The sequence below is a fragment of the Mustela nigripes genome, chromosome 15 (genome assembly GCF_022355385.1).
Source record: "Mustela nigripes isolate SB6536 chromosome 15, MUSNIG.SB6536, whole genome shotgun sequence".
Lineage (NCBI taxonomy): Eukaryota > Metazoa > Chordata > Mammalia > Carnivora > Mustelidae > Mustela > Mustela nigripes.
Window position 1 is genome coordinate 39,453,275 of NC_081571.1, and position 23,481 is coordinate 39,476,755.

Genomic DNA, 23,481 nt, shown 5'->3' on the forward strand with positions numbered 1-23,481 from the left:
CCCCCCCCACCCCCCACCCCCGGCCTAAGCAGCTACCATGTCTGAGGTTCCCGGCGCGGCGTTGTCCCAGGCGGGTTGGTAAGTGGCGAGTCCCGCTGGCCGCTCGGCCGCGGACGCGGGCCGGGGCCCCGAGGAGGGTTGGGGTTGGGGGCGGTGGGGTGCGTGTCGGGGTAGGCGGAGGCCGCCGCCCGCCCCCGGCCTCTCCCCGGGCCCTCCGGGCCGGCTCCGCCCCCGGCGCCACGCGGAGCGGAGCGAGTCCCCCAGCTTCCCTCGGGGCGGCGGCGGCGCGGCCTGGGCCCCGGGCGGCTGGCGGCGGGCCGGGGAGAGGCCGGGGGCTGCGGGCCGAGCAGGCAGGGTGGCCGGCGGCCCAGGCCCGAGCGCATTCGCCCGGGAGGACCTGCCACGCCGTCCGCGCCGCTCTGGGGAGTGTTGCTGCGGCGGGACGAGGGGAGGCGAGGGCTGGAGGGACCCCAGTGCAGCGGAGAGGGGCTAGCGCGGCCGGAGCCCGCGGGCCCTCAGGAAGTTGAGGGCCCACCAGGGCAAAGCCCGGGCTGCAACCGGGCCGCCTCTTCTTTCTCCTAATTTCAGAGCAGTGTGTTCCGACCGGTGTGAAGCTGCCCTCCGTGGCACACACACAACTTCTGAAGCTAAGAATGACCTCATTGTCAACTCGTGTGGGTGCTCCGTGGAACTTTTCTTGAAGCGATGGCAATGTTCTGATTTTTAAAGACGTTTCATGTTAAGATTTTAGAATCTGAAAGTAGTTTAAAAAATGCGAAATTAAGCAGTTTCTGGAACTGAGGCCATGACAGTTGTTAACATCCAGTTTAATTTAGTAACGCTTTTGCAGGCCTACCTAGGCGCAGTCTGAGAGGAGGGGTGGGAAGGAGGATGAAAAAGATTTGCCCCAGCTCTCTGGAAGTTCACTATCTTGGTGAAAAGAGGAGAGACGGGGGCATTACAGGAACAAACATAAAAACGGGAAACAGTGGCAAACTGTGCAGAGAGGCACGCAAATGGGCTATGGAACTGGGAGGGGAAGGAGAGTTCATTTCCTAGAGAAGCAGGTTTTGAAAGGTGGTGAGGGAAAAGTCTTTCTGGACAGCCACCGGAGAGGCGACACAGAAGTAGGAAAGTGCTTACTGGTTTGCAGAACTGACACTAGATCCTAGTGGTTCCTGGAAGTAGGAGGGTGTCCAGTGAGGATTAAGACCAGAAAGGTTGGGGCAGGTTATGGCGGCTACAAGTGCCTAAAAGATATGGATTTGATTTTGTGGATAAAGTTTTTTGATTGGAGTGATATAATAATGCCTGTGTTTTGAAGAAGGGGCTCCTGGCTGTGCAGGCACTTCACTTTAGAAGTGAGGACTCAGGCACAGAACTGTTAAGTAATTTTTCTTTTCTACCTAGGAAGTAGTGGAGTTCAAAGTTGAGCACAGGGGGGCTGGTTCCAAATCTGGTGCTTTTAACCATTATGCGTTGTTGTTCCCATGGTTTTTGCGTAGAACACCATTAGGGTAACAGACTTTGAAGGAAAAACTCACCGTACTCAGTTCTATTTTTATTGTGGAATCTCTACCTTCAGTTTCTTACCTCACAAGAATGTTTTTGGATAATAACCTTGGCTTACTCTTTGACTTGAGTTGCTCTCCACTCTTCATTAAATTGAGCCTTGGTTTTTCAACCTAGTTATATGATTTCATTTACAAACTTGTTGGGTTACTTCTTTCCAACACGACACCTCCAAAGTCTCATTGGTTCCAAACACATACGAAATTGTTCTTTTTTGGACTTCAAGCTCTTTAGGGGTGCGGAACTGCATCTTATTTTTCTGTATATTTGTACTGCCAGGGAGCCACTACAATGTAGGTTCCCAGTAAAGTCTGATACAATTGACCTTGGAATGCCCCTGCTAATCAGATTCTATAGCAGTCTCTACCCAAGTTTAGATAGTGCCTCCTTTTTCTTGTTACATTGTTAAAGTCCCTAGCATGGTTATATTGTAACATTTGTCACTTTGTGTTGCAAATGATCTGTTTAACATGTTTCTTTTTCCACCAGATTTTGTTGCTTTTATATGGCAGTGACTCACAAAGGCAATAGTAATTTGTGGGTCTAATAAGACTTTTTCTAAGAGTTACCATGTAATTCCTAATAAGTCTTGAACAAATTAGATTTGTGCCAAAGAAGAGAAAGAGATCTCCTAGGTGTTCAAGTAGCCTGTAGATCTTATGTTTAAGTAGAGTCTTACTATGTTAAAATGTAGAATCTCAAAAATTTAGGCAGAGAAGAGAACTGGAAGGATTTAGGACCATAGAGTAGTTTTGACCAACTCATTCCAGTTCTGACTTTCTGAGTTTCCTCTAACTCTTGGGATTCTGTTATTGTCACGGACAAAACCATTTTTTCTTAGTTCTTAGTCTATACACTTAGTTACTTATAGGACCTGAAAAGAAATAGATGTTAAGACACCTAAACTATTATTAAATCCTTTCTATCATCTTCACCTAAAATAATAGTTTAGGGTAATATTTTATCTTAAAAATAAAGCTTAGGTTTCTGATACATAATTCCAGTCTATGGTTTTTGTTTTGTTTTGTTTTGTTTTTGAGCAAATTCCCCCCCTCTTAAGTCTATTATCTTAAAGACCCCCCCCCCCCACAAAACCAATACTTTAAAATACATCTCCAACTATAGCCACTCCAGCAGACATTCCAGTAATTTTTTTGTCTTTAGTGATGAGTAGCATAGAAAGCAACAGGTTATGCTAATTTGAACTTAAAAGTTTCAGGGACTTTCACAGTATGGTGGTTGTGTTTAAATAATGCACTAAATAGCACATTGATCTCTTATAGTGTTTAGTTATATGTGTGGAATAAACTTCACAATGAGAGATTTGGCTCAGTTTGTCTCAATAACAGATTTACTTAATGCCTTTTTGTTTTTTTCTCTTTGGAGATTCTCCTCAAGGGGGATTTGCTTGTTTCTGCTAACCTTTTGAATCTTGAGAATTTTTATAGAAATATCAACCTTTTGGAACCTTAAAAAATAGAAACATATTAGAACATAATTGTGATTGTGTTTTTGAGAAAGGTATTTTCCATGGAATTAGTGATGGCACAGCTTAACACCCTTGTGTGCAGATGAGGATACTGAAGCACAGAGAGAATCAAAGATTTGCTCAGTTATAAGTAGCAGATCCAAGAATACTGCTCAAATGTGTGGAATAAAGATTCAAAACTCATTTCCATCAAGCCATGGTGATCATTTCTAATTTAAATTGTTGATAAAAAAATAACACATTTTGAAATAGAAAATTGGATTAAAGCATTTTGTGGTGTATAAATTTACTTTCTCCTTTGGGAAATATAAGGTGCTTATGCTTAGGAGTGGTTGATTTTGAAAACAAAGAAAGCTTTATCTTGCAGTGGCTCACTTAAATGCTGATCAGAGTTACCTGAAAATGGTTAATTCTGTATTTTGCAAAGTCTAAGATTATCTGAAAGGTAAGGCACTATATTATATGTGTTTGCCTTACCTAGCAGTTTTGAGTTGAAGACTCCATAAGGTAGCATTAGAAATACTGTTCCCATTTTATTCTGAAGGAACATAGTTCATTAGAAACTCCAGATTTCTATCATGCAAGGCTTAACCCGGATGTGCTCTGGGGATTTTGTTTTTGTGTTTTTGGTGAAGAGGGAAAGGTTGGAGGGGAAATAGAAGGATGATCACACAAGTCTTCTTACATTGTTCCCCTTGAACTTCACCTTCTCTTTTGAGTTCTATTTTCTTTGTTTACTGGTGCTACCACTATACTGACCATTCTCTGGCCCAAGTGTGTACCACCAAACTCCTTTCCCTTTCTTTCACCTTTGAACAACTAAGAAAGACTGCAGCTTTAAAAAAGTCTATAAAAATTTAGTACTAGAGAAGAACAACTGTAAGATAGATAAAATAGGAAGCACAATGGCAGTGTGGAGTATGAAGTGAATGCTCTTTTGTCTTGAGGAGCCAGCCCTGTTCCACATGTTGCTTTGAGATAGCTATTCCAAAGTGGTGCTTTAGGACAATTTGCTGGAATTTCTAATTTCTAACTTTAGACCTATCCACAGATGGAGAGCTTCTTTTCACATGCCATCATGTAGAAGCTTCCTCCCCAAAACATTAATGATCAAGACCAAGAAAGTCAGATTCCTGGTTCGGTAGCCCACCCTGCACCTTTCTTGTATGGCTTCTGTTTTCTGAGAGACACACCTCTTCCCCAGGAGATTGATGGTCAATGATCTGTCTTCAAATGGGAAGCAACCTTTACAGCACCATCAGCATTACTTTACTTTTACCTGCTACACTGTTGCTAACAGTGATATGAGAGAAGTTTATACAAAGGGTGTCTGAAGTTTTGCTCCCTCATATGCCAACATAACTCTTAGGCATAAGTCCATTTGTAAAGAATATTGGTAGTTCTTTATAAGGTGGTATATTAAGTGCAAGATACTTTATTATCTAGAATTATAAAATATATCTAGAATTATAAAATATTTTATCATTACCACTTTGATATAAACATACTCTTGGTACACTGTTTCAGAAAGGATCAGAACCATTAAAACACTTTTTTAGCCAAAACAATAATAGATCATGTTGAAGAATACTAGAAGAAGCCAGTTGCCTTCCTTGTATTTAGGTTTCAGGGGAGCTTATCAGAGACATCCCATTTTGAAACATTTCATATTTTTTTAATGAGCATTTGTAACTATATCTTTGGTTTATGTTTTTTTGTGAAATTATAGTTCAATACTAATAAGCCTTGTTGACCTTCTGTCTTAAAATATGTTACACACTGCCCGGTGGCTTCTACTGATACTATAAACTGCTAAAAATGCCTGGATATTCTGTTAAACTGCAAATTTTAAGGTTTCAAGGTGCTGTTTGCAGTGATTTTTTGGTGAATAACCTATAAATCTAGTTTCAACTGCCTGTAGACTTGACTGCCTCAAGCATAAAGGGGGTATAAAAAGAAACTTGCTACCTCAGCAAGTTGAAAATAATTTTCTCCTCTCACACAGCAGCATTTGCTAAATCAAGTAAAAATTACGTAGTAACATTTCAAGAACCATAAAAATATAACTATATCAACTTTTTCGGATTATATTTTCTCCTTTTGACAAAAGAAGGATATTGGCAGTTTGACTTATCATGTTGCAGTTAAGTCCCATCTCTCTAGAAATTGACTTTTTGTAAGATGTAGGATCTGGAATTAGCGGAAGAAGGCTTTACCTCCAGATGATTTTTAGAAGAAGCAGACTGCACTCCCAGTAATGCAAAAACAATTTATGTAAAAATTGAGAAACATTTGTGAAGTCGTAGAATGAAAACAAAATAAAGCAGAGAAGAGGGGACAAAAAAATGTGTGGTGATAAGGTGAAATATTAACAGGAGTGTCAAATCAAAGATAGAACAGAAAAGAAGCACCCTAGTGATCGAGAGAAAGGGGAAAGAACCACATCACACTCCAGGGCTGGACAGATCCTACGTGTACCTTAGTACTGTAACCCCTACAGGTTTCACAACCTTACTCTGTGGGTGAGTCTGTGTGCATGTATGAGGGCTTCTTACACTTATTACAGCTTTACAGCCTTTATAGTGGAGACAAATAGCTACCCTCATCTTAAGATAGTGCTGTTGGAGGTATGGTATCTTTACAACTGTTAAGTCTCTGCAATAATGCAAAGAAATATGTAACCCTATATAGTAATGTGTCTACTGAAATACATGTAGTAAATGTTTATGCCTCTTTTACACAAGGCACTGTTTGTTTTTGCGATTATATACAAGTTCCTCAGAATTTAAACATGCTGTACAGTGGTATTTTGCTTGGGAAGTCTGGAAGGCTTTCCAGAACTAATGGTGTATAAGTAGGATATGTTGTATATGCCATCTCATATGGTGTCTAGTCCTTTTTTAGGGAAAAACAAGGCAGATTCATTGATGCATTCATTCAACAAATAATTATTAAACATCTTGTAGCAGACACTTTCTTTAGTATAATCTGATGTAGTCTTATGGGGAAGAAAGCCATTAACTATATACTGTAAACACTGCATCTGTAAACACACCAGAGATGAAAAGGGGCATGGTTCTGGAAGAATTTATGGAATGGAAATTTGGTGTCTTTGTGGTGGTTGTAGAATGCGTCCCTGAGATCTGGAGGATGAGTGGGAATTATGTAGGATAAGTAAGATTTTAAAAAGCAGATGCAAATTTCACAGGGCAGTAGGGAGCATGGTGAGTACAAAGGTCTGAAGGACTGGGATGACTGGACAAGATAGGAACAGTATAGGGAAGTGGGACTGGGAGATACTTAGGGTCTAGGTCCTGTAGCTTGGGCCTTGCTTTTATTCTGGAGGCAATAGAAATCAGTTGGAAAGTTTTATCAGGGGTTGGAGTAGGGATGACATCATAGTTAAATTTTGAGAAATGCTTGCATTGAAGAAAATAGCTAAGAGCTTGGCATGAGTAGCCGGATGGATAAAGTGGTGGTGATGATTGAGATGGAGAACAGAAATTGATTTGAGCAATATTTAGGAGGTAAAATGGACAGAACTTTTAGATGGATTGTATATGGGAAAGAGAGAAGGAGGTGTCAAAGAGTTGATTTCTAGGTTTCTGGCTTTTATACTTGAACTGATTACAGTAAGGTTAAATAGGGAGTATTAGAAAAGGAACACATTTTTCACGGGTGGAATTGAAGTTAGACATTATTTGACTGTGAGGTGGCTTTGAGTTATCTAAAAGAAGATGCCAGTTAGACGTTGGGAAATACTAATCTTGCACTAGGAAAAAGACCGGATTAGAGAATAAATTCGGAATCATTCAAGTATAGCTGATAATTGAAGCAGTGCAGATGACATCATCTAAGGCCACACTGTCCAATATGGTAGACATTAGCCATATGTGGCTGCTGAATGCTTGTAAAATGTAAAATAGTTGTACCTATAAAATACAGACTGGATTTGGAAGACTTAGAACAAAGAAGGATGTAAATATCTCTCATGTATTTTTATATTGCTTATATATTGAAATAATGCTGTCAATATATTGTGTTAAAATACATTATTAATTTAACTTCACATGGTTCTTTTTACTGTTACGAGTGTAGCTTGCATCTTATTTCTATTAGATAGCACTGATCTATGATCTAAAAAGTCAAGCTTTAAATAAGAGTCTAGGTTCAAGCACTGAGGAATTTCAGCATTTTAAAAGAGAATTAGCCTTCTAGGAGCTGCCAGAGAGGGGAAAAAGGATTGGAAGGAAATCACTGACTTTTCTGAAAAGAGAAAATGGACATATCTTTAAGAGTTCTGTGACAAGATTATTTGCTTAGGTCAATATTACTGACTTGCTGATTCTAGAGATTCAGATCAGTTTTTAAAACTTTTTTTTTTTAAATAAATTTAGGTATCTGAATGTTCCTTTTTAAAAAATTCCACCCCCCCCAACCCACCCCCACCCCCACCCCCGTCCCCTTTAAATATAAAATGCAAATAGGGGCACCTGGGTGGCTCAGTTTGCTAAGGCTCTGTTTTAGGATCAGGTCATGATCCCAGGGTCCTGAGATCTAGCCCTGTATTTGGCTCCCTGTTCAGCAAGGAGCCTGCTTCTTCCTCTGCCTCTCCCCCTGCTCATGCTTTCTCTCTCTCTCTCCCAAATAAATAAATAAAATCTTTAAAAACAACTTTTCAGAAGACAGTCTGTTGTAGACATTAAGTGAAGATGTAAGAAAAAACATTTTTATTTTACTGAATTCCTAAGCAAGACCTTGAGATATTTGAAAATTAATAAAGGTAGATTTTTAAAAATATATAATATGAAACATTAAACATAAATGTTGATGGAAAAACTTGCTAAATAAATTAAACCAACATTTTATAATGGCTTTTGGAATTAATTCAGTTTAAGTTTTGTTTTGAAAGAGAAATAGGGATGTATGCAAGTTTAAATGTCCAGAAAGTTGATAGATGGTCATGATAAAATGAATGAAATAATTTTTCCTTTTGCCATAATATATTCTAATATTATTAGACCCAAAGAAATAAGTGTATATCCCTTTTGCCATAAATGTATTCTAATATTATTAGATTAGATTAGATCCAGTTTTTCTATTTAGTTAAAATAGTTTGATGTCTTGTTTTGTAAGATCCTGCAGGACAAGGATCAAGTCTTCTCATGTTTCTATACAACTCTTAGCATTTAGCAGGGGGTGAGGTCCACAGTAGACACAGAAATGCTTGTGGAATGAATATTGATAATACCATCATAATTAATTAGTCTCAGATGTTTCATAATATTGTTTTTGTGTTCTCAAGGAACATGAAACTTATTCAGGCTTTGTACAGAGTAGGAAATTGTTACTTGTGAAATGAATGTGAAATTCTAAAAATCAGTTTTATGGAAAAATTATTATTTTTACAGAAATGCAGGAAATAAACTGTTAAAGCTTTCTCTATTGATACTAATGACAGAACACAAACACATACGTTTACAGATACATTGATAATATTTCTTTGAATGGGACAACCAACTGTTTCTGTAGGGGTTTGAGATGTTCTTTCTCAAAGCATTGTTAATAGAAATTATTTTCAGAAGTTTGTTTTTAGTATAAGTTTGTCCTAGGTCCTAATAATTTCTTTACTCATTTGATATTTTATGAGGTACTAAAGTTTTTATTTTTCTTTTTAATATTTCAGAATTGCTTGTTATCTGGGGGTCCCTGGTTAGAAAAGCATTAGGATGATGAGGTTGTAATTCATTCTGTGGCCTTTGATAGGGCAAAGCAGTAGGCATTTGGGACACTTTCCAGTTTAGTAAGCTGCAGAGGGTTTCAGTTCACTGGGTTCTTATATGAGGACCCTGCCAAGCATAGGTTGTTCTTTTGTTAACTTTCAATTATGAACAGCAAAAAGACCATGTATATGTTGCCAGTCAGGTCACAAAACATGTAAAATAGGCTTCTTCTCAGTGGCTTTCCTCTGTCTACCATACTCAGAATGGCCAATACTACTGAGCCTTTCCCCTGGGGCTGAGAGCTTCAGTTGGTATGCAGAGGCTTCTCCTCCTAGGGGTTTGCCATAATCTTTTGTCCAGGCTGCTTGCTAAGTCTCTTGGTTTGTTTCACCCTAAATTGTGAGTGATAGTGACGGTTCTCCGGGATTGTGTTGATTTTCTTCTTTCCTTGTGCTTTTCAGGGAGGAAAAGTTGTGCTTTTTGGGGAGGTGTAGTACAGGGTTAGAATCCAGGCTCTATCAGATCTGTCTTTGGTCATTATGAAGTTTTATAGGATTAGGGTATAATTCTTTATTTGACTGCTGCTGATAAATTTTTTTTTAAAGATTTTTATTTATTTATTTGATAGACAGAGATCACAAGTAGGCAGAGAGGCAAGCAGAGAGAGAGGGGGAAGCGGGCTCTCTGCTCAGCAGGGATGTGGGGCTCGATCCCAGGACCCTGAGATCATGACCTGAGCTGAAGGCAGAGGCCTAAACCACTGAGCCACCCAGGCGCCCCTGCTGATAAATTTTTGACTGCTTTTTCTGATTGTGATTATTTGCTTTGTTTTTACTTTTTTTTTTTCTTTAGTTATACATTTATCAGAAGTCTTTCTAAGCATATGTTAATTAGGTGTTTCTTTGATAATTAACCATTGGTAAAAATGAATGTATTTTGTGTACGTATATTAAAAATATGGTTGCTTTATCAATACCATGAAATTTCAGTGCCCATTTTTGTGTCTGTGTTTACATCATTATTGGTACAAAGTAACCACCCCAAATTTACATTTAACTTTGTTGGTAAACACATCTAGCTACTCTTGGCTGTACAGAGACACTTGCCATTATACTCATTAAATTTTGATTTGACATCATGAAAAAGATAGTGCAGGGTGGTGGTTTAGATGTTAATGGGTACAGAGTAATAATATTTAAATGACACATGACAGAAATCATAGTGTGCGTTCAAGAGCCTGATTATTTTGAAAGGGCAATAAGGCCTTGAAGTTTTTACCAGTTTATACTTATGTGAATAAGCACTTATGTTGACATGATTTTAATTAAAACACAAAATTGGCCTGAGGTATACCCTTCTAATATTTACAGAACTGATCTACATTAGTTAGGTTGAAATCTAGGCTGATGTACAAAGACCCCACATTACAAAGCTCTAGAAATCATAGCATTTTTCCTCCATCATCACAAAACAACATACAGTGATGGTGATATTGCTTTTTGCTGTCATTTAGGGACCCAGGTTCCTTTGGTCTTACTGTTTTGTTGTCCCTTAACACTGGCTACTCCAAGTATGGTCCTAAGATCAGCATCATTAGCGTTATCTGGTAGATTGTTAGCAATGCAGAATCTCAGTCTACCACAGTGCTATTCAATCAGCATCTGTGTTTTAACAGGATTCTCCTAGTAACTTTTTTGTACCTCAGAGTTTGAGAAGCACCACTTAGGGTATTGTCATTGTTTCCACACATATAGCAAAGTAGCTGCCACATCTGAGTTTTAGCTCGCAGGAAGGGAAAGGACAGCTGAGAGCCATAGAGTCAAGTCTTTCCCTAATGGGAAAAGTGGGACACATTACTTCCTTTGTTTCCAAAAACTTAGTCTCACCTATGTGAAAAGGATTCTGGGAAATGTGGTCTAGTTCTGTGATTCTCAAACTCTTTCCAGTTATTAAAATTTCTAGTTTTTCACACACCAGTACTTTTGTGAAGTATAAAATTTTGTAACAATTTCAAATTTCTGTAAGAGATTTTTTTTTAAACAAGCCTAAATGTATATTTTTAAAATTTATTTTTATTTATTTGACAGAGATCACAAGTAGGCAGAGAGGCAGGCAGAGAGGAGGGGAAGCAGGCTCCGTGACAAGCAGAGAGCCCGATGTGGGGCTCCATCCCAGGACCCTGGGATCATGACCTGAGCTGAAGGCAGAGGCTTTAACCCAGAGGCTTTAACCCAGGCACCCCTCTGTAAGAGATTTTAAATGCTCCCTTCAGTTACTCCATCATGAAGCAGTAACAAAGAGTTTGAAGACTGACATGGATCCAGGGACCACATTTGAAGTAGTTCCCTTCTACCTGAAGACATTTTGAATTTTTCACTTACTGATGCTATTGAAATTATGGTAAAGTTGCATGAATTTGGTATGAATGAATGAGGAATTTTTTTTTTTTACTTTATACTTTTGATTCAATTTACTTATTAATATTCTACTTAAAATTTTTTATTATTTTTAGTGATAATCTTATGTTTGTAAAGGACTTTTTAGTTTGCCAAGCCCTCTTTCCCTAATTATGTCACTCCATAATAATAAGTAGTAAGTATGTATGTATGTATTATGTTTGCTTAGCAAAGGGGATTGCGAGCCTTCTTGGTTTAATCATGTGGTTGATATCTATTATGACAAATTAAAGAATAGTCATGTTTGTTATGAGGTAATACCTTTCCACTGTATTTTGTAGCTTTCTTATACTTTTAGTTATGAATTAATACGAACTAATATTAGTTTACATTTGGTGTGATGAGACTTATCTGTGCCGTTGTCATATTGGCTAACATTGCTTGACATGGTTTGAATTACTCCTGCCTAAACATGTTTTCGTGGAAAATAAAATTGAATTGGACGGTTGGTGGTCTTTTAAAATGTTTTACCTTATCACAATAACTTTCATGTGCAAATTGAATTGTTTATCGTTACTGGTAATGCTCTACTGCCTTAAGCAAAAGTATATTTAAAAAATGTATGATTATAGATTTCTGTGTATCTAAGACTTGTGTTTTCAAAGTGGAAAAATAGGCTGTTTGACTGAATGTTTTTGTTATATTCAGCTTGCTTGTTGCTGTTACAGCTTGCCTGGTACTGCCCCACAGCAGCCGTTTTTTTTCTTTTTTGCTTAAGTACTCAGTGTACATGAACTAAGAAGTCAGCAGGAAGTCAGCATTGTGGAGGAGGAACAGGCTTGCGAGCTGGAATGGATTTGTGTTTGGAACTGAAATTAGTAAATTCCATGATTTTGAATAGTTAATTTCTATTAGAATTGGTTAATTAGAATTATATCACAAAACTGGGTTATCATGAGCGATTACTGAGGAATAGAAAATAGTTGTGAAAACACCACATGTATCCTTGATTTTCAGTTAAATTTATACCTACTTTCTATTTTTAAATTTTAAGGTGTAATTGAAGTATGGCTGGCACACAGATATACCTGCCTCCTGAGAAGCGATGGGGTTCATGGTTAAAAGCATGGGCTCTGAAGTCCAACTGTCTTCTGCTAGGGTCAATCCTGGTTCTGCCACTGATTAACTATAGCCTTGAGTACATTAATTATTTGCTGCCTCAGTTTGCTCATCTGTTAAGTGGTGCCAATTATAGCACCTAACCCACAGTGTGCTTAAGAGGATTAATGAGTTGATACACACAAAGTGTTCAGAACACTGCTTGTCATATGCTGAGTGGCTAGTAAATATTTAGGTCCTTTCTAATGCATATTAAGCCTGGATTCTCATAACTTACTGCTGCCTATAAATAAATTGATGTAATTTTCACATATATCGATTTCTGATATTGTGTTATTTCTGAAAAAAGTTGTCTTTTATTTTAGAATATCTTTTGTTGTCTCTTAAAGGATTACCTTGATAAAGACAAAATCCTTATATCTTATGGGTTTTGAATCTCATTATAAAATATATCTTGCCATTTGGTAATCTTATAAATGTTGGTGCCTCAAATTAAAGATAAGTAATACAGATAGGATATTTCATATAATATTATTTTACTTGCACAGGAAGAATAGAAAGACATTTGAGAGAGAGAACTATCAATATTCAATCTCTTATTTTAGATGTGAATTTAGTAAGTCTCAGAAGCTGAAGGCAGGTAATTTAATATTCTTGTTGAAATATTGCATTGTTATTAAGTATTTGCCTTTTAATTTTATAAATAAGGTTTTCATTTAACGAGTAATGGAATGTCCTCCTTAAAAATTAAATGTTTGGAGCCAGTTTTGTAATATGTAAATTTATGGAACAATATAAATTTTTTGAAGATTAAATAAATGTTTAAAGAGAGACATCTTTTGAATCTAGATTTTAAAGAAAAAAGATTATAGAGCTTTATCCTAAGTAAGGAGTTGGCAAACTATGGCCCAGTGATTTCATGCTTACCCTTGTTAATAAAGTTTTATTCATACACAGCTATACCATGCATTTGTGCTCTGAGCAGAGTTGAGTAGTTGTGACAGAGATCATATGGCCTGCAGGAAAACTACAATTTTTACTATCTGCCCCTTTACGGAAAAAGTTTATTGGCCTCTGTCCTAAGTAATTAGTGAAGTAGATTTATTAGTTCATTATTACTTAGAAGAGGTTGGAATAAGTTGTACATGCTACTTTTCCAATGTTTGTCAAAAATACCTTTCCAGAACAACCATGATCCTTGTTTGTATCCTTATTTGTAATGACTGGTATGAATGGTGCTGCTTCACAGATTAGTAAATCCTAACTATTTGTTAGGAATGTGCCACTACTTGCAGTGGGACTTTCTATCAGATACAGAATTGTCAGGTGTTTTTGAAATGGTCTACTGATTTTAATAGAACTTTTCCATTATGTCCTAGGGCAGATAGAAATCCTTCATTGCTTTCAATTGAGAATTTCTATCACACCTGGACAACTTTTGGATTTTATAGAAAACCTAAACTACAGATAGTTTTTATCAGATCAGTACTGCTTAAGGGAAGGAAACAGATGTGAGGTTGAAAAGCCTGCTAAAACATATCAATTCTGAGTAAAATATAGAAGTTTGTCTTTAAATAGCAAAAGCTATTTGATAGCCATTTATACTTAAATTAACCTAATTTATTTGTAATCTGTTTTTTTTAATTGATTTATTTTTAAAGATTTTATTTATTTATTTTAGAAGGAGAGAGGAAGAGAGAAAGAGCACAAGCAGGGGGAGTGGCAGGCAGAGAGAGAGGGAGGAGCAGGCTTCTCACTGAGGAGGAACCCTGACAAGGGCTCTATTCCAGGACCCTGGAATCATGACCTGAGCTGAAGGCAGACGCTTAACTGACTGAGCCACCCAGGCATCCCAGTAATAAGCTATTTTAGATTAGAAATTGAATTCATGAAAAAAATTCATGAATTGATTTGACAAAAATTATAGGTGAAGTTTTTTTTTATATCTTTTTATTTATTTATTAGATTGAGTGAGACAGAGAGAGAATGAGCCAAGCAGGGGGAGCAGCAGGGAGAGAGAGAGGCAGACTTCCTGCTGAGCAGGGAGCCTGATGCAGGACTCGATTCCAGGACCTTGGGATCATGACCTTAGCGGAAGGCAGATGTGTAACCTACTGAGCCACCCAGGTGTCCCTGTAGGGGAACTATTTTAACAGTGTTCAGGGGACTAGGCACAAAGGGTCTAATGAAATCCAGTTTTTCAATATTCATTCTTATATTCATTCATATTTTTTTTTTCCTTTTTGGATATGAATCCTCAAACTTGTAGAGTTGCCATTCCCACCATGTAGAGATTCATATACACTGAAATTCTTTTTTTTCACAGTTTCCATTTTTGACATTATTTTCATTATAAAATGTTCCATCAGAACTTTTACATTTCACCTAACCACTCTGGTATACTGGGGTATAAGTAATATAGTGATAACAACCAAGCATGCCATTTAACAACTGTAACCAACATAAACAAATAACATCACTGAGAAATCCAGGCCCTGAATTTTAGCTAAATTAAATAGACCACTGCAATCTTGATAGCTCATCCCCAAACTTAAAGAGTATAATAGTTTTGAAGAATGTATTAGTTTTTCTGTAAAAATTATGATTAATTTTACATATCAAATTGGAAGATATATGCAAATCGCTCTTTTTTCAAATGGCCAAACTTTGTATTGATGACTTGATGGATTCCCCAAGTACCACCCTGCGTCCAGAGATCCCTTGAGAGTTTTAAATCAGGGCCTTGAAAAGACCAGATTTGCTGAGTTTACAAAGATCACTCTGGCTTCCATTTCAAGAATGGTTGAGAGATCAACATTCAGGTAGGGACAACTTAAAGGAAAACATTCTCTAGAGATAAACTTCATCAGTGAATTTTTTCTTAAGGGAAATTGAAGGAATTGATAATTCTAGTTTATTCTCAGTGCCCTTGACTTGTTTCTTTCCTCCCCCACAATTTAAAAATAAAATCAGTTAATACTTATTCTATTAGTGTTAGTGCTGGTGGTATTTTAATTTTTTTTGCATAAAAGTTCATAAGTTTGTTTGATGCCTCAAAACTAAAATACCTTTTGAAAGTTCATTTAAAAAATAATATATATAATTTATATTTGCATTTATATGTATATAAAAATACTTCAAAAAAGAAGGTATTTTGAAGTATAAAGATTTTTATGAAAAGAAAAAGGAAGACCTTATAATGTAATTCTTAGATCTAGATTTCTGAAGAGGAGCAGGAATGTTATTTTTTTCCTAATTAATGAAGTTTTAAAAACATATGCCAGGTGGGCATACTTGTGTTTACCTTTCTCATGACTAAGCTGATAGGATCAACTACCGATTCCTTTCTTATTTTAGTGCTATTTCCAAGCCAGTATGTGAAAGAAGCTATATTTGAAACAGTCATTTAATAATTAGATATTTTTAAGCAGGACATTTTTTTTCTCTGAAATCTGAGTTTCCTTTTTGAGAAAATATTTTACATAAAAAACATTTTATAAATGCCTTTCTGGTATTTTTCCTTCTTTTGAAAGTTGCTGCTTTAATGTTGAGCACATGTCTGACTCTTACCACATACATGGCACATACGTAGAAGTCTATCACCACTCTTTGTGTTATTTTCTACTTTTTCACCTGTGCCTACTATTACTTTTCTGTTTGCTGCCGACTGACTTGTGCTTCTCCTACACTACACCAAATGCTTTTGCTGAAGTTATCAATGATCTGTTGGTAAGGTACATTCCTTACTGACTTCTTTGCTGCATTGGAGGTACTGGTCAACTCACTTCTTGAAATTTACTGTTCCCTGTGTCCCCAAACACTGCAGAATTTTTGTTCTCTTTATCCTTTTCTTATTATTCAGTTGCTGTCTTTTTATAGTATTCTTATCCCACTCTTTCTGCCTTTTCTCACTTTCCCTGTTGGTACTACAAAAGTTTTGTTTTTGTTTCACTTGCTCATTTTTCTTACTTTAATTGATGAATCTCATTTTAAACTGATTTCTGCATGGTGATGATTCCTAAATCTGGCTAAGCCTGTATTTCAAAATGTGTGCTTGTATATGAAACACTTCGCTGTATAGTTTGAACTCAGTATCACAGAGGCACCTCAGACTTCCAGGCTTTTAAGTGTGCTTTTCTTCCCCAGTCTTCCAAATTCTTCTCTTTATATTCTGACTTAGTTTGTGGTACATTCATCTCACCAGTCACCTAAAAGTCAGTTTTGCCTCTTACCATTCTCTTATATTTAAATTAAGAGTCAGTCCTAACAGTTTTACCTTCTAAATATTTTCCCACTAAAGGACTTCATTCTTGGGAGGACATTAGGAGCCTCCTGATTGGTCTTCTTCCTCTCTCAAATCCATCTTTTCTAGGGCTGTTAGAATAAGTTATCTAAAATTGTTTTTTAACCTTTAGGTTTCCTGTCTCCTGCAGGATGAAGTCTGTATTCCTTACAAAGATTTGTATGTCTTCTTGTTTGTCTCTGGCTTTCTTTCTTGCTCCTTCCTCTCTGTAGTTGCTGCTCCAACAGTGTCAGCCTGTTTATTGGTCTCTCATGTATGCGCTATATTGAATCTGATTATTATATCATTTCTCATCTTGCTCTTATGTCTGTAATGCTTTTCTCCATTTAAGTTATTTGATTCTTGCCTCTCTTTTATTTTATCCCATTTTAAGACTTATTTATTTTAGAGAGAGTGTAAGCTTGCAAGTGGGGGAGGGAGGGAGGAGCAGAGGAAGAGATAGAGGGACAGAAGCAGATTCCCTCCTGAGTAGTAAGCCCCGTGCCAATGCCTATGCCAAGGATCTCAAGCCCAGGACCCAGAGATCATGACCTCAGCTGAAATTAAGAGTTGGTCTCTTAACTGACTGGGCCACCCAGGTGCTCTGCCTTTGATTTTAAAATGAAGCTATTATCTTTTATAGGAAGTCTTCTCTAACAGGAAGAAGGTATCCTCTCTTTGAGTTCCTATAACATTTTATCTCTAGGTCATTATGCTATAATTATTCATCTGTCTCTGCAAGTCAGCTAAGCTTCCTTGGAACTGAACTTATTTGAAGTCAATGACCATGTTCCTTTTTTATCTTTGAATTCCTAGGACTAGGGACTCAAGTGTTTGCAGAATAAAGAAAGTGATGTAACTTTTCTTTTTTAATTGTACTGTAATTAACATACCTTAAAATGTGTAGGTCTTAAGTGTTTAGTGCAATAAGTTTTCATAGTTGTGTGCACTTAATGGAAGTACGATTCTAAACAAAATACAAAACATTTCTGTCACCCAAGAAGGTTTTCTCATGCTTTGTCCCTTCCACTGGCCTGTTCCCTCTAGGTCATCTTTTTCTACCATTTGTCATCATGAATTAATTTTCCTCTAACTGGACACCATAAAAGTGGAATTATTTTTGTCAACTTCTTAGAAGCTTGACATGTTTTTTTTTTTTTTTTTTTTAAAGATTTTATTTATTTATTTGACAGAGAGAGATCACAAGTAGGCGGAGAGGCAGGCAGAGAGAGAGAAGGAAGGAAGCAGGCTCCCTGCTGAGCAGAGAGCCTGATGTGGGGTTCGATCCCAGAACCCTGGGATTATGACCAGAGCCGAAGGCAGAGGCTTTAACCCACTGAGCCACCCAGGCACCCTGACATGTTTTTTTTTTAAATTTTTTTTATAAACATATAATGTGTTATTAGCCCCAAAGGTACAGGTCTGTGAATTGCCAGGTTTACACACTTAACAGCACTTACCATAACTCATTCCCTCCCCAGTGTCCATAACCCCACCTCCCTCTCCCTATCCCCCTCCCCTGACAACCCTCAGTTTGTTTTGTGAGATTAAGATTCTCTTATGGTTTGTCTCCCTCCTGATCCCATCTTGTTTCATTTATTCTTTTCCTACCCCCCAGTCCTCCGACATTGCATCTCCATTTCCTTATATCAGGGAGATCATACGATAGTTGTCTTTCTCCAATTGACTTATTTCTCTAAGCATAATACCCTCTAGTTCCATCCTTTGTCATCACAAATGGCAAGATTTCATTTCTTTTGATGGGTGCATAGTATTCCATTGTATATATATATATACCACCTCTTCTTTATCCATTCATCTGTTGATGGACATCTAGGTTCTTTCCATAGTTTGGCTATTGTGGACATTGCTGCTATAAACATTCGGGTGCACATGCCCCTTTGGATCACTACGTTTGTATCTTTAGGGTAAATACCCTGTAGTACAATTGCTGGGTCATAGTGTAGCTCTATTTTCAACTTTTTGAGGAACCTCCATGCTGTTTTTCAGAGTGGTTGCACCAGCTTGCATTCCCACCAGCAGTGTAGAAGGGTTCCCCTTTCTCCACATTCTTGCCAGCATCTGTCATTCCCTGGATTATTAATTTTAGCCATTCTGACTGGTATGAGGTGGTATCTCATTGTGGTTTTGATTTGTATTTCCCTGATGCCAAGTGGTGTGGAGCACTTTTTCATGTGAGAAACTTGACATGTTTTTGAGATTCAGTCATGGTCTTGCCTGTATTAGTAGTTCATTCTTTTTTGTTTGTTGAGTAGTATTCCATGTTAACCAACCGTCTATAATTTGTTTAGTCATTTTCCTGTTGATAGCCATTTTGGGTTTTTTGTGTGTATGTGTCTGGTTATTAGGAGTAAGACTGTGAACATCTTGGACAAGTATTTTTGTGGGCCAGTGTTTTCATTTCTCTTGATTAAATATTGAGGAGTGGGTTTGGTGGATCGTAGGATGGATTTGTGTTTATCTTTATAAGAAATAGCTACTTTATTTCTACAGATGTGACATTGTGTACCCTAACAATGTGTGGGACATGTGGATTCTCTACTTTCTCATCAAAATTCAATGTTTTCAGTCCTTTTAATTTTAGCCATTCATGCTGATACGAAATGGTATCTCATTCTGTTTTTAAAGTGTATATTCTTGATGATCAGAGTTATTAAGATATTGAGTCCTTTTTCATGTGCTTAATGGCCATTTGTATATATTATTTTATGAAGTATCTATTTCAGTCTTTTGCTGACTTAAAAAAATTGAATTGTTTGACTTTTAAATATTGATTTGTGGGAATTATATGTTCTAGCTATAAGTCTTTTGGCAATTACATATGATGTGAATGTATTTTCCCATCTTATTTTGGTTTATTAGTAATATCTTTTTGTATTAGAAATGTTTAATTTTGGTGAAGATCAATTTTGTCAGTTCTTTTATGATTCGTACATTTTATGTTCTGTCTAAAAATTGTTGCCTACCTCAAGTTTGTGGACGTATTCTTTTATGGTTGCTTCCAGAAGCTTTAGGGTTATATTTAGATATATGTCCTAATTAATTTTGTGTGTAGACTGGGAAAGAGACTGGTATATTTCTTTATTTTTATGCAGATATTCAATTGTTTCAGTAATAATTTGTTAAAAAGATTTTTCTTTCCCAGTGGATTGACTTGGCATTTTGGTTGAAGATCTACTTACCATATTCTGTTTGTCTGTGTTTAGGCACTATCCTGTTCCCTTGTTCTAGTTTACTTTCTCCATGCCCATATCATACTGTTTTGATTAATGAAACGTAATAGAAGTAATGATATCAGTTAGTAGAAGCCCTCATCTTTTCTTGGGTGTAATTTGACTATCCTTGATCTTTTACATTTCCATATGAGTTTTAGAATCAGCTTATCTACTTATTGAACAAAGCACACTCAGACTTCTGATAGCTAGAAAATGGTAATAGTGTCATGAACAAACTCCCCAAATCTTTTGAACTGTATTAATAACTGCACACATATGAAAACTCTGTGTAAAAAAACACACTCTCAACATTATGTAAAGACAGAGAATGGTGAAACTATCAAATAGCTGAGGACAAAAAGAAAACATTAAAAAAACCAGCACCATGGTTCCACACACTACCACTCCAATCTTGTCCTATTGTGGGGCTTTAGTGATTCAAGGCAGACCTTTTTAAACTACTGGAAAAGCAGAGTAGAGATGGAAATGATATGGCTTGAGAGTGAATAGGAATGACTACCAGGAAGATGAAATCTACCCCAAATCTGAAAATACTAAGGTAACTTGGCATATCAGAAAAGTATTTTAAAGTATGCATATTTTAAAGGAACTGGTTCCAAATAAGGGCCCCAGGTGGGAGATTTAAACTGAGAAATGCTGTATAGTGAGCAGGTATACAACTTAGAAAGTATTAGATGCCATATAAAGGAAAAGGAATGTGATTTAAAAGGGCAGACTCTGTTTAAAAGATTAAGACTAATTTAAAGAATAGGAATTAAAAGGATGATCCTTCAACTATATCGCTTCTGGGAGAGAAAAAAAAGGCAAAAAGGAAGGAAAAAGCTTCCTTTGGCCATTTGGTTGTGAAGAGGCAAAGAAGAAAAAGGAAGAATTAGACAATTATAAGACAACAGAACCACAAAATTGGAGGATTCACATATTAATTTTGTATTCTGTAACTTTACTGAATTTATATATCTGTTCCAGTAGTTTTTGGTGGAGTCTTTAGGGTTTTCTATATATTGTATCATGTCTTCTGCAAGTAGTGAAAGTTTTCTTCCTTACCAGTTTGTATGCCTTTTATTTCTTTTTGTTGTCTGATTGCTGTGGCCAGGACTTCCAGTACCCTGTTGAACAGAACTAGTGAGAGTGGAGAGTCCTTATCTTGTTCTGATCTAAGCAAAAGCTCTATTTTTCTCCATTGAGTATGATGTTAGCTGTCGCTTTTTCATATATGGTCTTTATTGTGCAGTGTTATGTTTCCTCTAACCCCACTTTGTTGAGAATTTTGTCATGAATGAATATTGAATTCCATCAAATGCTTTTCTGCGTCTGTTGAGATGATCATATGATTTTTATCCTTCATTTTAGTAATGTGATATGTCACATTAATTTGCAAATATTGAGCTACCATTGCATCCGAGGAATAAGTCCCACTTGATTGTGGTGAATAATCTTTTTAATGTGTTGTTGTATGCAGTTTGCTAATATTTTGTTGAGGATTTTTACATCTATGTTTGTCAGAGATAATTGGCCTGTAGTACTCTCTCTTCTTTTATTATCTGGTTTTGGTATCAGGGTAATGTTAGTTCTATAGAATAAATAAATTATAGACTAGAGAGAGCCTTCCTTCCTCTTCTACCTTTTTGGAATAGTTTGAGAAGAATGGATATTAATTCTTCTTTAAATGTTTGGGAGAATTCACCTGTGAAGCCATCTGGTCTTTTTGGGGAGTTTTTTGATTACTGATTCAATTTCCTTTTTAGTAATTGGTCTGCTTAAATTTTCTATTTCTTCCTGAGTCAGTTTTGAAGGTTATATATTTCTAAGAGTTAATCCAATTCATCTGGGTTGTTCAGTTTGCTGGCATATAATGTTTCATATTATTTTCTTATAATCTTTTTTTTGGGAGATGGTTGTTGTTTCTCCTTTTTCAATTATGATTTTATTTTTTTTGAATCCTCCTCCTCTCTTTCCTCTCTCTCTCTCTTTATGAGTCTGCTAAAGATCTATCACTTTTGTTTACCTTTTTATGGACCACCTTCTGGTTTCATTTATATGCTTTATTTTTTACGTCTCTATTTCATTTATTTCTTCTCTAATGTTTATTTGCCCCTTCCTTTTACTGGCTTTGGGCTTTGTTTTTTTTCCAGCTCCTTTAGGTGTAAAGCGAGGTTGTTTATTTGAGATTTTTCTTCCTTCTTGAAGTAGGCTTGTATTGCTGTAAACTTCCCTCTTAGAACAGCTTTGCTGCATCCCAGAGTTTTGGGCCATTGTGTTTTCATTTTCACTTGTCTCCATGTATTTTTTGATTTCCTCTTTGATTCTTTGGTTGACCCATTCACTGTTTAGTAACATGTATTAAGCCTCCATGTATTTGTGTTCTTTCTAGATTTTTTTTCTTGTGGTTGATTTCTAGTTTTTTTTTTTTTTTTAAAGATTTTATTTATTTATTTGACAGACAGAGATCACAAGTAGGCAGAGAGACAGGCAGAGAGAGAGAGGAGGAAGCAGGCTCCCTGCTGAGCAGAGATCCCAGCATGGGGCTTGATCCCAGCACCCTGGGATTGTGACCTGAGCCGAAGGCAGAGGCTTTAACTTAACCACTGAGCCACACAGGCACCCCTGATTTCTAGTTTTATACCAGTGTGGTCTGAAAAGATGAGCAATATTATTTCAGTCTTTTTGAGTTTGTTGAGACTTGCTTTGTGGGCTAACATGTGATCTCTTCTGGAAAATGCTCTGTGTGTACTTGAAGGTATCTTTTAAATATTAAAGCTGTATGAAAATAGTTTTCAGTATGTCATAGGTTAAGTAATTCTGTACTCCTCATGCCTTTTGAGGAATCTAGAAGATGAGTTTCATCTAACCAAATGATGTTTGGGACTCTTCACCAAAAGTTTTGATGGTGAGCATTTAAAAACATACGTAATTATATGTATAAGACTGAAAGAAAGGTGGGGATGAGAATGGAAAACTAATGTAAAAATGTTAAGTATTGTGAGAACATTAGAAATGATGAAACTAGAATTCTAGCAGGAGGAGAGGGGAGAGGAAAGGAGGAAAATAGGCAATAGGTGTAAAAGAATAACAAAAACACCTGATAAGTCAGGTGTTAAAAAGTTAAATGAGGAAACTGTACTCAAGGGAATTTAAAAAGGTAAAAGTACAAAAGTACTGCTAAAACAAAAATACAGAACTTTGTAAAAACAAAATTTTTTAAACAAAATTAGCAAAGAATACACATCTTATGGACAAAGAAACATGCTAAGAATAACAAAATACGCAGTTTATAAAATATTATGCTAAAATTGAAACCAAATATATCAGTTACAACAATCAATGTAAATGGGCTTTAGCCACTTAATTTTTTTTTGATTGGCTCATATAACAAAAAACAACCATATTCTATTTATAAGAGATGTACTTTAAAATAAAATGATTCAGAATGGCTAAAAAGTAAAAGGATTCACAAAAGTATTAATTGGACAAAAGGGCAGACAAATGGAAAGAATATGAGAACAGGGAATAGTGATCTTGATATCAGATATGGTAGAATTCAAGCCCAAAAGTTTTAAATGTGACATAAAGGTTAATACTAAAACCTATTTTTGGCAATTAAGATACTACATTTATGAATATTTATTCAAATAACATAGAAACT

General features: G+C 36.5%; 1 protein-coding gene across 4 annotated transcripts in view; it reads left to right on the top strand.

Annotated features, from left to right (window-relative positions):
* Nucleotides 1-6: 6 nt before the first annotated feature.
* Nucleotides 7-23,481, top strand: part of TDRD3 (tudor domain containing 3) — a 163,377-nt gene continuing 139,902 nt past the window's right edge. For all 4 annotated transcript variants that reach the window (XM_059377644.1, XM_059377646.1, XM_059377645.1 and 1 more), the window contains exon 1: nt 7-78. In XM_059377644.1, the coding sequence (XP_059233627.1) occupies nt 38-78 (41 nt within the window). In that variant the 5' untranslated portion in view covers nt 7-37. The remainder of the gene's footprint in view (nt 79-23,481) is intronic.